General features: G+C 38.5%; 1 protein-coding gene across 1 annotated transcript; it reads right to left on the bottom strand.

Moving 5' to 3' along the window:
- Nucleotides 1-7,438: 7,438 nt before the first annotated feature.
- Nucleotides 7,439-14,256, bottom strand: LOC307181331 (tripartite motif-containing protein 64C-like; the record flags this gene model as incomplete). Its single annotated transcript, XM_079946618.1, has 6 exons — nt 7,439-7,932; nt 8,990-9,087; nt 10,898-10,920; nt 11,668-11,898; nt 12,589-12,684; nt 13,846-14,256. 6 exons carry the CDS (start codon nt 14,254-14,256, stop codon nt 7,439-7,441), a joined length of 1,353 nt encoding a protein of 450 aa, XP_079802744.1.
- Nucleotides 14,257-15,426: the final 1,170 nt, after the last annotated feature.

Here is a 15,426-nt window from a genome sequence, read left to right on the forward strand (position 1 = left end):
ATTCACCTCTAGTTTTATCACTGTGAACAACTATATATCCACTTCATCTTTTTTCAAATGCATCATCTTTAAATTTTTAATCATTACAGAAATACAATGTTGTAGCTTGCCTTCAAACAGAAAAAATTAAATGCTGTTGTAAAGTCTGCTCTTTTTTTTTTTTTTTCAATTTTTGGCCGCACCGTGTGGCATGTGGGCTCAGTAATAGAACCCATGGCCCCTACATTGGGAGTGCAGAGTCTTAACCACTGGACCGCCAGGGAAGTCTGCTTTTAATCCTCAACTTAAAAACCTCTTATTCTTAGTCCTAGCAGTTCTAATTTATTTGAATTATTTCAACAAACTAGTTGGATAAATTTACAATTTATATGTAAACCATGTTTACTGCATAAGAAATTTGTAGCTAGTATACAGACCCCCCAAACATGGCTTGCATATTAATTTGTTTATCAATACACCCAAAAGGATGTGCACAAAATTTCATTAATACTAGATAACATAGACGCCCCTACTATATAGACAGGACCTTATCAATCTTGTCCCCCAGTGTTTATGTGGGTAGCTTTCCTAAAACTGTACAAATATTACATGTTTAATCTTTTGTAATATGATATTACAAAGAAATTGCTTTTATTCTTGTTCAGCTCGGTCATCTTCATATATGTTTAATCCTTACTAGTCACTTGTGTTGTTTAATTTTCTTCTTCTTTTGTTTTTTTTTTAAATTTCCCTTGCTATATATAACATCTTCACTACTGGTTTCTAAGAACTCATTTATGAGTGAGAATGTTAACCATTTGTGATGCAATGCAAATCAAATACCATATTTTATTGCCATCAATTTACTATGGTGTTTTGTATTTTGGTTGTGTATTAAAGTATAATCATGTTGTGTTTTCTGTAGTGAGTTCTTAGAAAAGTCCATTATTGTTAAGCCGGGACAAAATGACTTCCAGATGGCTCCTTAGGGGGGGAAACTTGAGGAACTAGAGAAGGTGTGTGAAAGAGAGATCATAAAACACTGCAGAACTGACCTTCAGGAACAGCTAGAGGTGGCTAGGCACAGTGGTAGAGATAGATCCAGGGAGATGAAGCTGTGCGTCTGCGAGTTTCTGGGGCAAAGGAGCAGAGAGGGCCTCTGAGGGTCGTGTTCTCCCAAGATGGGAGCACAAGGCTGCGCTCTTAATGTAGCTCTGGCATCAGGGCTCTTCTGGCAACTGTCTCTCTAAAGGCCACTTCATGAACAGTCATACCAAGTTCTATTATATTAGGAAAGGTATTTTCTTCCCTCTGGATTCTTCCTAAATATGAAGTGAAAAACGTGCTCTATTGATGGTATTTATATGCAATTAGTCTTCTTGGACTTTTATAAGGTGAAGGTAGGTCAAGGTAGCTTTCTTCACTTCATAAGTCTAGAGGACTCGGTTGTTTTCCTAAGGTGTTCAGTAATATGAACTCAACTTTTTGCCATCTCCTGGTTCTGCTTCTCTTCCCACTTCTTTTCTTGAGACATTCTCCTTCTTTGCTCCTGCTGCCTAAGTCTTGCTTCGTACGTATTTTACTCCCAGTACTTTTTTCTCATTATGAAGCCTGGTCCTGGAAGGGAGCTTTAGGTGGTTATGTCTGAGAGTTGTAGGGACTGGAGGGTACCAGCCCCTTCACATGTTATTGTGGATTCCTTGCATATTTCAGCCTGAACGCACTCACCCTACTCAGGTTCATCAGTTATTCTTTAAGGGACCTGCCAGCTTTCAATGAATCCCTACTGCTAACTTTTGGGGTTCTGAAATTTATCAGATATCCTGTCCTTTCCTTCTGTTTCCTCCTAAACAGATTCTGATACCCCATGAATCTTAGATATCCCTGATTTGTCTCCATCTGTCCAAATTTTGGGACTTCCAGACAGTTTTGTTGTAGAAAAGGTTCACGAATTTTGATATTGTATCCTAGTTTTTCTTCTGTTTTATTTAGAGTTTTGGAAATATTCCTAACGTACATTGCACTTCTTTTATATTGCCAGAATTCACAAGTGTAGTTTGGAGAAATGCACTGTATAAAAAAATGAAGAGTGCCTCCAACCTGGATCGCAGTGTTTTTAGTAGTTTCCATAAGTTGTATATAAGAGAGAACTAGGACAAAGGAATTGTGGAAGTAGTTCTCCAAGGCATCATGCTCTCCTTCACTTTGAATTTTTGAACATGCTGTTTCCTCTATCTGAACATCACTTCCATTACCCCTTTTCCTACTTAATCTCTATTTATTCAAGGGCAAATTGTGGAATAATTTCCTTTCGGAAAATGTTTACATTTCAAAAAATGCACTTCTAGCAATTTCCATCGCACCATGGATCTCCTACTATTATTTTGTGTAAATATATCTATATAGCAACAGGACTATTTTAAAAATTTCTAGAATGATGCTTTGGGCCAGAGTTGGAACAACATTCTAGCAAGATTATAGGTCATCATGACATATATATATATTGTAGAATAATTTCATTAAGTGTATTTAATTTTTTAACGTAATTTATTTTGCTATCTATTATGTATTAGTGGTTTCTTGTTGGAATTCAGTAAAAGATAAGTATGGTAGATGGATGAAATAAAGGAAGCTAAGTGCTATGATCTTAATGTCTGTGTCACCTCCAAATTCATATATTGAACCCTAATGCCCGATGTGATGGTATTAGGAGGTGAGCTCTTTGAGAGGTGTTTAAGTCGTGAGAGTGGAGCCCTCATGAATGGGATTAGTGCCTTATAAAAGAGGCTCCAGAGAGATCCTGAGTGTCTTCTGTCAAGTGAGGACACAAGAAGTCTGCCCCTGAAACAAAGCCATCAGCCAACCACCTTGGCACCCTGATCTGAGACTTCCAGCCTCCAGAATAGTGAGAAATAAATTTCTGTTGTTTGTCCAGTTTATGATATTTTTTTATAGCAGCTCCAATGGATTAACCTAACATTTTCTATGAATCTACTGTGAGCCAGTTATAGGCATTAAATTTAATCTTCACTTATACTTATTCTCATTTCATGAACATATACATGAGGAAACAGATAAGCAATGAGTTAATTATTTTAACCAATGTCATCTTATTGTAATAGTTAATTCACAATTTTAATCCATATTTGCCCAATTCCAGTATTTGTACTTTTTTGACCAAATAATGCTTTCTATTACTGATTACACTTACTGGTCATTCTTCAATGTTAGAATGATATATTAAAGTTAGAATTGTAACTTTTATCTCTGTATCCCATGCAACAAGGCATGGCTTAGAAAACATTAGGTGCTGAATGAATTAGAAAATGCATGCGTTAAATTCACAAGAAGAGCCCCACTTGACTGGATATCTCACTATCTATTCTGGCTTATAAGCCTTACTAGCACTTGAGGGCAAAAATGACTTATGGGAAAATCTGCTGGAGGGCAAAAATGACTTATGGGAAAATCTGCTGATTTTCAGGTAAAAAGAATGAATTCTTAGACCTAATTTTGCAAATTTAAAGTCAAGGAAGGAAGCAAATAACACAAACTGCTAAAGGATTTTCCAAATAAATTCAACATGTTAGCCATCTAGATGGCATATAAAATTGATAAATCTCCAGTAACTTTAAGAGATTAAAAGCATATATTTACAGAGCATACCTGTGTATGAAATTGTATATGGTGGACTCTATGGGAAATAAATGTATTATTTTTTGAATACCAAATGCCTTGTGCACTACTTATCTGCCTGTTTTTTCCAATGAAAACTCAAAATCAGCTTTAATAAATATTTGTTTTAATAAAGTAAAACATAAAAATGTGTTTAAGAGTGTGCAATAGCCATCTATCTATCTACCTGTCTATCTATCCAACTATTTATCTAATTCAATGATCTTTATGTGTTAAAATAAAAATATTTTCATGTACCAATAGTGAAAACTATGGACTTGGGTGACAATGATGCGTCACTGTGGGTTCATCAGTTGTAAAAAATATATGCTGCATACAGAGAGACAACCTATACTAGATGTAAGAACATGATAATAAAGGGATCCCTGAAACCCAAGATCAGACAGGCAGATCTACAGTCCCCATAGCAGCATATTCCTCAGGAAACAGACTCTTTATCCCGTGATCCAGATCCACCTTGTATTGTTTCTGCACCTCCTCAGCCTGTTTCTTATAGTTCTCCTTCTGATTCTTCAGGATGCCTTGCCGGGATCTCCACCATACGATCCCTCAGGGGCATATCTTGCAACTCCTGACTTGACGGTGAATCCTGGTGGAACATCTGATAGGTGTCCTTGGAGGTTGTTCAGTCTCTCCATGGAATCTAATCCTCATGGTAAAATAGTTTTCTGGGGGAGACTTCACTTCTTGCACATTTTCCTGAAACTTCTTTTGGCCTTTGATTTAGATTCCTTAGGGGACATCCGATTTCTTGGAATATTGGACTAGTTCAGAGTGGTGTTCCCTGAACTGAGCCATTTTCTCCTCACACTCCTGTTTCTCCTTCTGGAAATCTTGAATATGTTTCAGCTTCATGTTCTCTGGGAACTCCTTGTCTTTCGCCTGGTACACAGTTTGGGGTGTTTTGAGGAGTACTAGGGATACATCTCTTTTAAAAAGTGAGGGTAAGTTGTTAGGGGCTTCTTGAGTAAATCAGAATGTTTCTTCTGTGTGTTGGGGGGTGGGTGTTTTGCTTTTGTGAGGATTTTTAACATGTTCCTTAACTACCAGGACTAATTCTTTTTTTTTTTTTTTTTTTTTTGCGGTACGCGGGCCTCTCACTGTTGTGGCCTCTCCCGTTGCGGAGCACAGTCTCCGGACGCGCAGGCTCAGCGGCCATGGCTCACGGGCCCAGCCGCTCCGCGGCATGTGGGATCTTCCCGGACCAGGGCACGAACCCGTGTCCCCTGCATCGGCAGGCGGACTCTCAACCACTGCGCCACCAGGGAAGACCCCAGGACTAATTCTTTTAAGGTGCAACAGTTTCTCAAGTTATAAAATGTTTCTAACCATTGGAGTTTACACATTTCTCCAGAAATATCTTAAAAAGCTACTTTTTCCCAGTCCATCAGTGACTGAGTTGTTTTGAATGCATGGCTGTGATTGAACAGGGGATTATTCTCCATTTCTTCCAGGAACTTCACAATGTCGTCTTTGAACCAATGGTGTTGGCCATTGGGCAACACCATTTCTAGGATTTGGGGCTGCTTACAAGGTCCCAGTTCTGCAAGCACCACCACAAGAGCTCCAACTTCCTCACACTCAAGACTCAGCTGGTGAATTATTTCTTGAGGTTCTGTAGTGTGAGTGATGCCATGTTTCTGCAGAGAAAGGGAAGGAAAGGAACTTTCCTTCTATGCCATGAATGAGATAATCACACCTCATCTGTTATAAGTCAATTCTATAATTTAATTGACTCTTAAAAATAAAATGAAAACCTTCCCAAATTCTAATTTGAAATTTATGTTTTGTTTTCAGATGCATCATCTGTACTCTTTAAAATTCCCCTTGCCTCTCCAGCCTTCATTCCACCCAATTTTACAGGGCTTACCATAAATGGAACTTAACAAAAAAATGAGTCATTCAATCAAGAGGCTTAGAATAAGAGATATAATCAAAGAAAATGGAGGAAAAAGATCAAAATGAAAAGAGAAATGGCTAAAAGGAAAGGACTTTCACTCCATAGTGCACTGAATACTTCCTTTGAATTGTAGGACTGAAGATATAGTGAAGGATCTGGAGATAAAAATGAGACAAACCAAGAAGCTCCTTCTTGTACTCTGTAAAAAGAAAACAAAATACATCCAGCTCTTGAGTTTTTGTGAATTGGATATTATAGATTGAACTTGAACAAATTATCATTTAATATATTCTTGTGGAGATGTGCCTGAGAATGAATGCTTTCTAGTGAAACATACTGTTTCTGCTTTCAAATGACCAGGGTATAATGAACATTATAGAACAATTACAATATTTTTTAGGTATCATATTATATTACAGAATTCTGTAGTTCTGTCTTCTGAATTATTCTTCAAATTTAAATTGGTTTTGGCCTTCCCACTGCTAAGGAAATTATACCACCTTATGCTTAGTAGTATTTTATATGTCAGTTTAAATTCTGACAGTCACCATCATGTGAAGTCCCATTTTCTGTTTCCATATCACTTTACGTAGGGTCTTCATCTTCCAGTAGATTGTACTGATCGTCTTAGGGAAATCTCAAAATCAACACTATAAAACAAAATTATGCAGTAGTTATTTTAAACCTCAAACTAATGGAATTTTCTTAGGCTGTAAAGCTGCAGATCAATTACCTCTCTTTTGTTGACATTATCAGTTAGCATTTTATGTCTATTATGTTAGCTACATTTTGGAAAACTTTATCAATGCTGGAATAATATTTGTTTATATTAATTCTTTCATTCATGTATTTGTTCATTGATTCATCCTATACTTCTGTGTATTATGTTATAAGTCTGCATTGGATAGTAGGAATATAGTAGTAAATAATATACTGTCCCTACTGTCTCAGAATTGTCTGTCAAGTAATAAAAGTGCGAATTTGAGGAAGGTTTGTTGAACATTATGATGAGACGGTATATGCTCAGAGAGTGTGTAATGAGAGGAACTACACTGGTCTGTGTAGTCACGAAAAACTTCCTGGGAAAAATGTTGTTGAGCTGAGATGTGCTTAATGACTAGGATTTAGAGAAATGATAAAGTCTGTCAAACACTTGGTTCTTACCAACTAGGTCAGCTTTGAAGAGAAAACTAAGCACCATTCCTTTTGTTTACTAACCTGATATATATATTACCTCATGCTTTCACCCCAATCTGGTTCAGATACGCAAGTAAAGCACACTGCTTACAATGTAGATGAATCTTGAAAGCATTAAGTGAAAGTAAACAGATATCAAAAGCCACACATTGTGTGATCCAATTTATTTGAAACCATGTAATAGAAAAATCCATGAAGAATAAAACTGGATTAGGGGGTGACTTGGGAGGGGGAGGGGGAATGGGGAGTAAATGTTAATGGTCATTGGTTTATTTTGGGGGTGATGGATATGTCCTAGAATTAGATAGTTATGGTTTCACTTTTTGAATATTACTAAAAGCCACTGAATTATATAGTTTAAATGGGGTGACCTTTATGGTATGTAACTTTTATTTTAATAAAACTATTATTTATGACAGAAGAAAAGCAACTGATTATACTCTATGAAATATTCCATAATAAATTTTTATTACAAGAAAATTTAATTAACAAATTTATACATTCAACATGGTTATGCCATTTTATAAACATATAGTCGTATGTTCCATTAAATTACAATGTGCTCAGAGATAGTCAGATATCATCCTTTGGCCTCACGTGAGGTTTAGGAAAGCAATTTGTTCAGGCAAGAATTTCATCAATTAAATGGTCATGGAACTTGACTATTCATGGAGACCTAAGGCAAAGGAAAGGCGTCAGCGGGGAGGAGAAGGAGAAAGGAAGGAAACTATATATGAGGGAACCTCTGCAAACATCATAGAAGCTCACAGTTCCATTGTCATAATCCAGAAACACTCCAATCCTACCCAAAGGCCTTTGCACATACTGAATTAAGGGTGGGAAGTTTGTGGACAAATTATAATGATTGTTCACCTTCATAGAAAATAGCAAAAATGCTTCTTCAGAATCAATAATGATATCAGTATCACTCGTCAAGATATTTTTACAGACTCCCAGAATCCAGTTCGAGGAGTGTGTCACATCCACCTCCCAGTAATGCCTCCCAGAGGTGAAGGCCACAGCTCCCCAGGCCACAAATCTTTCCACAATCTGGGGCTGTCTGGACACGTCGTGATGGTCACCTCCAAACATCACACTTGTACCATCCTCAGAAAGGCTCACATTGTGAATGGTCATTTTCTGACTCAGAACATTATCCACTGCAGAAAGAGCAAAAATGTGGTCAGCAAATGAGATTTCCACAGCCTGAGAGGCAGAGGCTCTCTACCCAATGAGTCTTTTCATTTTCCCTCCTCCAAGGAAATACAAAGCAAAGACAGCAAAGGGAGTTCAGACTAGCTCTTCTATGAAGAGTAAGAGTCATTACTATCTCACCAGCACACAGAAAGACTTCAAATCATACAGAAAAAGAAAAAAAAAAGGGAGATATGAACTCTGTGAAGTCTGATTTAATGTCAACGTCTTGACAGTTTATTTCAGGACTCACCAAAAACATTTTCTTTTTCTTTCATTTAGAAAACTATTCTTGTGTCCTTTGTCTTTAATATGATCTAGCATGTAGATAGCACTTGCTATCATGTGGGTATTTATTGGGCTATGGTCTCTACTTACTACATTTTCAAAGGTCAAAATTTTGATAGAAATCCATCAATGAATAGTTTGGAAGCTTCTAAAAGGATGTTCTGGAAGCTTCTAAAAGGATGTTCTGGCTAACCATGTTCAAATATCCCTTGCCTTTCAGTTGTTCTGAAATTGATCTAATAGCATTACAATTATCCTGCCTAAGCTAATTTTAGTCTTTTCTGTCAATTCTTGCTGATTTTAGAAATAATAAATCTTTTTGTACAATGCATAATAAATGAGCTGGTAATACAGAACAAATTAAAAACCAGCAATGCCATATTTAACTTTATAAGAGTGAAATAAACTGAATAAACACAATATTGATGGTTACTCACAAAAGTAAATATTCTATCTCTTTATAACCACATGAGCAAGCTGGTTGCTCTCCTCTTGCTCTGCCTATGTCATATGTAACTGAATATATATCTCTAGGTTTGCATTTTCGGTAAACTATAGGTTGCAAAGTTCAGCCTTGATCTTTGTAATACGACTATACAAGCAGGAAAAATGTAACAACTTTGGGAAGTTATGTACTACCTTCATGTCAGAAAAAATAAAATAACAATAAAAGAAGGCTCCTTCCCAAGAAGTTCTAATGAAATGTAGTCCTGTTCACTGAAGGTTGACTCTTACCTCTGAAGCTGTTCAGCATGTCTAGGATTCCAGTGACAGGCCAGGAAGTGAGTTCTGGGTTCACTGGCTGAGGCTTTTGCATCTGTATCAAATCAGTCCTGTAACAAATGACGTCAGTTACATTTCAAGGTCAAAGGCTAATCACAGGACCATTACAAAAATGGTTTTTTTATCAGTTTTTAATCCAGGATATTTTGTCAGAATTCTCCTATTTTTGGTTAATTGGATATACATTATATTCTACACACTTGGGAATATAAAAAGTTACCATACTTTTTTCTAAATATAAATTACATCAAATTTCAACTCCCCCATTCTTCTCAGACTTTACTCCAGTTTTCAACTTATTGAACTTCATTCACTTCCTCTATTCCAACTCAGGTGATGCAAAGATCCTGGGCATTTTACAGAGAGCAAAAAATTCAGGCAAAGCCTTTGGGACTGCAGTCAGCAAGTAGTCATCAAGGATACGTTCAGTGTCTAAAAGGAAGAGTTCACTGAGCCCGACGTGTTTGCTCTTATCAGCCCATTAAGGGAATCCAATTCCAGCCTGGCTGCCTTGGTCCTGAAGGTCTAACTTTCCAGTGAGCACCAGGAAGCCATTAGCTCTGAGGTCCTACCTACAAGGGGGCTTGCTGTAATGCAACAGGCTGATTCAGTGCTACTCCTAGGAACAAAATCACAGCCCCTCTTCCTATTAGGGAATTTGCCCCTTTCCTGCCATTTTCACCTTCCAACTCATTAGTGTAGGTGCTTCCTCTGTGATATCTCAGAAAAATCCCTTCCCTAAGTTTTACTGTGGTGAGTCTGGAGAGGATGGGGTGAGTGGGTGGAACAAAGCCCAGAATGTCAGAAAGTTTTCAGGTATATTTGAATTCAGCCAAATGAAAAGGAAACTTCTCAGACCAAGGATCAGAAGGCCTCTAGAATCCTTTTGAAATAAAACAGAAAATAGCCAAAAAGACGATGCTAATAGATCAAAAGATGTACTGTTCGTCATCCATGTGCGAGGATTCTGCATGTATGGATTCAACCACGGATTGAATCTGTAATTTCTGTTTTATTTTATTTATTTAGTTAGTTAGTTAGTTTACACTAGGTCCTTGTTTGTTATCTATTTTTTTGTTAAATTTATTTTACTTATAGAATAATACATAGATAAATTCTTTTCAAAAAGTTTGAACATTATAGGTAAGCTAAAGTCTCCCTTGACCACCATTTTTTTTTTTTTTTTTTTTTTGCGGTACGCGGGCCTCTCACTGTTGTGGCCTCTCCCGTCGCAGAGCACAGGCTCCGGACGCGCAGGCTCAGTGGCCATGGTTCACGGGCAAAGCCGCTCCGCGGCATGTGGGATCTTCCCGGACCGGGGCACGAACCCGTGTCTCCTGAATCGGCAGGCGGACTGTAAACCACTGCGCCACCAGGGAAGCCCTGACCACCATTTTTAATCCTGATCTTCTTCCCTATGGCTTGAGGTAACCACTGTGTGTTATTTATTTTAAATATAGCAGTGTGTACATGTCAATCCCAAATTCTAAATCCATCCCTCCCCTACATTCTTCCTCCCTGGTTCTAAATGGAAAATATTCAGAAAAAAAAAAATTCCTGGAAGTTCCAAAAAGTGAAACTTGAAAATGCCACATACGTGGGAACTATTTACATAGCATTTAATTTACATTTTATTAGGTGTTATAAGTAGTCTAGTAATGACTAAAGTGTATGGGAGCATGCTTATAAGTTATCTGCAAATACTATGGCATTTTCTATAAGGGATAGTGCATCCCGGGATTTAGATTTTGGGGATGGCCTGAAAACAATTCCCCGTGGCACCAAGGAATGACTATCCAACCACTTCATCAAAAAGACAACAACTTTTCCAGAAATCAAAAGTCATTAGCGTACACTCACATTTCCAATACATTTCCCGAGGCCTGCAATGAAAAAAAAAATCACGTTAATCATGAGAGTTCTGTCCTTTTGCATCTTCTTTACTATTCTTGTTTGTTCAATAAGGTATTGTTTTTCTCATTCTCCTCTAAGGAACAATCAGAGGCTATCTTAATAACAGAACTTAAACTAAAACATGATGAGCTTCCTCAGGGCACATTAAGGAAGGAAGGAAGGAGGCCAGGAAGAGTCTGTGTAATGATGCAACAACATCAGGTTTCCAATGTCAGTCATTTCTCAGTCCTATTCCCAAGGAGAGATCTCACCATTTATGATGACAATTAAAGCAAAACAAGGAACCATATAAAACGAATTATAGAGTGCATTGAAATTGACTACCAGTTCTAAAAATTTTACCTAGACAATGGGCAAAACCTCAATGTCTTCAGTAAGTGTGGGATAATAGAGTGACAACGTATTGAGAATTACTCCAAGAAAATTAACTTTCCCCTGGTCACAGAATTTTGCTGATTTTCGATAATCTGTCTGGATAGTACTCCTGATCACACTGAAAAAATTTTGTCCTATGTTAGCTAGTGAAAGGATTAAAAAAAAACCTCCCAAAGATTACCAGGCTATGAGAAATAAGGGATTGGACAAGTAAGTTAATGGGAGTCAAGGAGCATCATCCCTTAGCTGAGATAAGAGTATATGCAGGTAACATTTCAATGTCATGGCAACAGTACCCAGAATAGTACTTCTGTCTCTGAGGATGAAACCTCCCTTCTCACCTGGAGCAGCTCCAAGTCGGGCTTGTGGCACATCTCAGTCAGCTCTCTGTACATTTCTTTCAGACTTTCTTTCTGTTGAGTCATTCTGAATTCACTCTCCCTGAGTTGCTGGAGAGTCTCCTTCACTTCTTCCTCCAGCGCCTCCAGATGGAGTTGCTCCTGCTTCTGGAGAAACAGGTGGATCCTCTGATACTGAACTTTGATCATCACCTTCCTTATGGCCGCATAGTTCTGCAGAGATAGTGGATTCAAAGAATCACTCATCCTCATTCTCAACAGAAAACGTCAAACATTATTTCCTTACTGTCATCGGGAAAGCTCTTGACAAACTTTCTGCCTCACACCTCAAAGGGTCCTTCCTGTCCATCCTTTCTCTAAGTTTCTCGCCTTTTTTCCTTTTTAAATCAAGCCATCTGAGGGGGTTCCAGTTTTTCTCCCTAGGAGGATTCTTCAGGGTTCTTACTCCATCAATTATTTCCTCTCTTACCCAAATCTTGTTTTTTCTTGTTCCTTTCCCTGATTTTTCTAAATATTCTTTTATTAGGTAAACCCCATACTGTGCATCTTTAAAAATATGCACTAATTCTCCTCTAGGTACTGCTGTATTCCTCTCCTCACCTTCACAGACACACTTAGCACAATGTTGTCTTATACTCCATGTCTGAGAAGGTTTATTCAAATCTTCAAAAATGTGGCCTAGGAATACGTTTCATGCCTTGGTTTTCCCATATACTAGCACTCTTTGAACTAGTTTGTATTGGTCTGTTATAATTGTGATTACTGATGATAGGTCATTTGAAACCACTACTCTTTCCAAGGAAAAGACCACTATCTTTTACCTGGTAATTTGAATTTTGCTAAAAGTCTAAGCCAGGATTATATCTGTCTCCATGCAAACAAATAGAATATTTTAACTCTTACCTCTAACAACTGAGTTTTGTTAGCTTCTTGATTCAGACTGTTTTGCATTTCTTGTGTCATTTTCCTTAAAGAGTCCATTCTCTTCAGAAGTTTCTCCTGCAAAATAACCATGAGCTTTAGCGACACAGATGATACCATAAATTCCATCCCCTTATGTATGAGCAAAGGCAGTCATTTAGAGCAGGGGTCCCCAACCCACTGGGCCGAAGACCGCTACCAGTCCACAGCCTGTTAGGAACGGGGCCGCACAGCAGGAGGTGAGAGGGGGGCGAGCAAGTGAAGCTTCATCTGCCACTCCTATGGCTCCCCATGGCTCCCCATGGCTCGCATTACCACCGGAACCATCCCCCCAACCTCTCCCTGCCCCCATTCATGGAAAAATTGTCTTCCACGAAACTGGTCACTGGTGCCAAAAAGGATGGGGACCACTGGTTTAGAAAATAGAAATCTTGAGTTTGAATGATGTGGTCAGATTTTTCCACATTAATCTAATTTGATTCTAATATGTTGAATATCAAAGTGACAGAAACATATAATGAAGAATTGGGGTGGGGGGACTTCCCTTGTGGCGCAGTAGTTAAGAATCTGCCTGCCAGTGTAGGGGACACAGGTTTGAGCTCTGGTCCTGGAAGATCCCAAATGCTGCAGAGCAACTAAGCCTGTGTGCTCTAGTGAGCCTATGCTCTAGACCCCATGAGCCACAACTACTGAGCTCGCGTGCCACAAGTACTGAAGCCTGAGTGCCTAGAGCCCATGCTCCACAACAAGAAAAGCTACTGCAATGAGAAGCCTGTGCACCACAGCAAAGAGTAGCCCCCGCTCGCTACAACTAGAGAAAGCCCACACGCAGCACAAAGACCCAATGCAGCCAAAAATAAATCAATTAATTAAAAATTTAAAAAAGAAAGAAAGAATTGGGGAAACTTTATAGATAATGGAATCTCTCATTTCAATGAGAGAAATGAAATTTCTCATTTCCTAAGAAATTGAGACTCAGATTTTTATATAACTTGACTAAGAATGCGTCAAGCTCACATCAGAAGCCAGTGTGCCTTGTGCTACCACATGCCCCAGGATACAGCAGTTCCACATGTTTGGACAATTGGGCAACAACATTAAAATGATACACTTACATGACCTACACTGAAAAATCTCCACCTCGACCATCTCCATCCCCATCAACTTCATTATTATCCTCATCTTTCTGTCTGATTTAGGAGCCTGTAGGTTCCTAACTGCTTTAGAAGCATCACCTACCCGGTATTCCTCAGCAGCCCATTGTATTGGACTGTGGCTGTGAGCTGCATGCTCTGGGGACTCAGAGCAGGGGCCACAGAGCAGGGTCTTGTCAACCTCACAGAAGAGTCCTTTGGCTTCTTTGTGTGTCAAGCAGATCTGCGCCTCCAAGCTGTTGGTTTGTTTAGCTGCGTCCTGTCTGGCGAGGGAAGCCAGCCTCTTGAGTACAATATTGGTTTGGAAATCTGGCTTCTCTGATAGTCCCCTGCACTCAGGGCAGCTCTTTGGAGTCTGGTCTTCCTCCCAGCAGAGGTACAGGCAGGGACGGCAAAAGCTGTGCCCACAGTCTATGGTGACGGGGTCTATGAAGTAGTTCATACAGATGGAGCAGGTTAGTTCATTCTGGAAGGCTTGCAATGTGTCTGAATCCATGTTTCTGAAAATTCAAGACAGAATTAGAGAGGATAAGAGAGAAAGTCTTTCTTCTGCCCTGATAAGGGAAAGTAAAGCCTTTGGACAAAGTCCTGTCTGTCTGAACTCTATCTAATTTACCTATATGCTTACCCTCAGTACAAACCTAGAAATGGTGAATACAGACAGGTTCATGCTGATACAAATGATAAAATTAGATAAGAGAGTCCCTAGCAACTTTTTTGTTTAAAATAAACCATGTTCTCAGTCATACCTAAATTACATGGATGTGCTTAAAGCTTAGACCAGCGGGTAAATGGTGACTCCAGAGTTACTTTTATTAGCTGATTGGTACAGAAGCACATATATAATCTCAATCTGTCTGTCTCTCTCTCTCTCCATGACTCCATGACTGGAACCCATACTTGCACACACTTTGTCTCTATGCTAATGTTCTCTATGTCTCCTGTCTCTGAACTGACAGATGTGCTTTTCTAAAGACAAATAAAATTGTTTAGAATAATTTAAACTTAATATAATCAATGTTGGCTTTACCCTTGGCATCTTAAAACTATAAACATTTCAGTGTTTGCTTCCAACTTAAATAGCAAAACTCCTCCTTTCAAGACAAAAAAGGAAAAAATTATGTTATTTCTAGTTCAGCAAAACAATTTTTCCTGGAGTCAGTTCAGATCATCAGAGCACTTCACATTTTGAACTAGTGAATGTTCAAGCTACAACAGTAATGAGTAAAAATTAATCAGTTGTTTTTTAAAACCAAAGAAAAAATTTGAATATACATGAGGATTTTCTCTCTACACTAGAAATTCCAAAGATGTAGTTAATGGAAGCAACATCATATTCTCTTTGTTTCTGATATTTCCCTATTTGACCAATGCCACTTCTTGGGAGTCCCTATCAGTTCATTGGATCTATCCTGAACACTTTTCAAATCTACACTGCAAACTGAAGGCTTTAAAAATACAGCGCCTTTATTCTGGCATGGACATATATACACTACCAAATGCAAAACTGATAGCTAGTGGGAAGCAGCTGCATGGCACAGGTTTATCAGCTCGGTGCTTTGTGACCACCTAGAGGGGTGGGATAGGAAGGGTGGGAGGGAGACGCAAGAGGGAGGAGATATGGGGATATGTGTATATATATATAGCTGACTCACTTTGTTATACA

The sequence above is a fragment of the Stenella coeruleoalba genome (genome assembly GCF_951394435.1).
Source record: "Stenella coeruleoalba genome assembly, contig: scaffold_287, whole genome shotgun sequence".
In the NCBI taxonomy this organism is placed as follows: domain Eukaryota; kingdom Metazoa; phylum Chordata; class Mammalia; order Artiodactyla; family Delphinidae; genus Stenella; species Stenella coeruleoalba.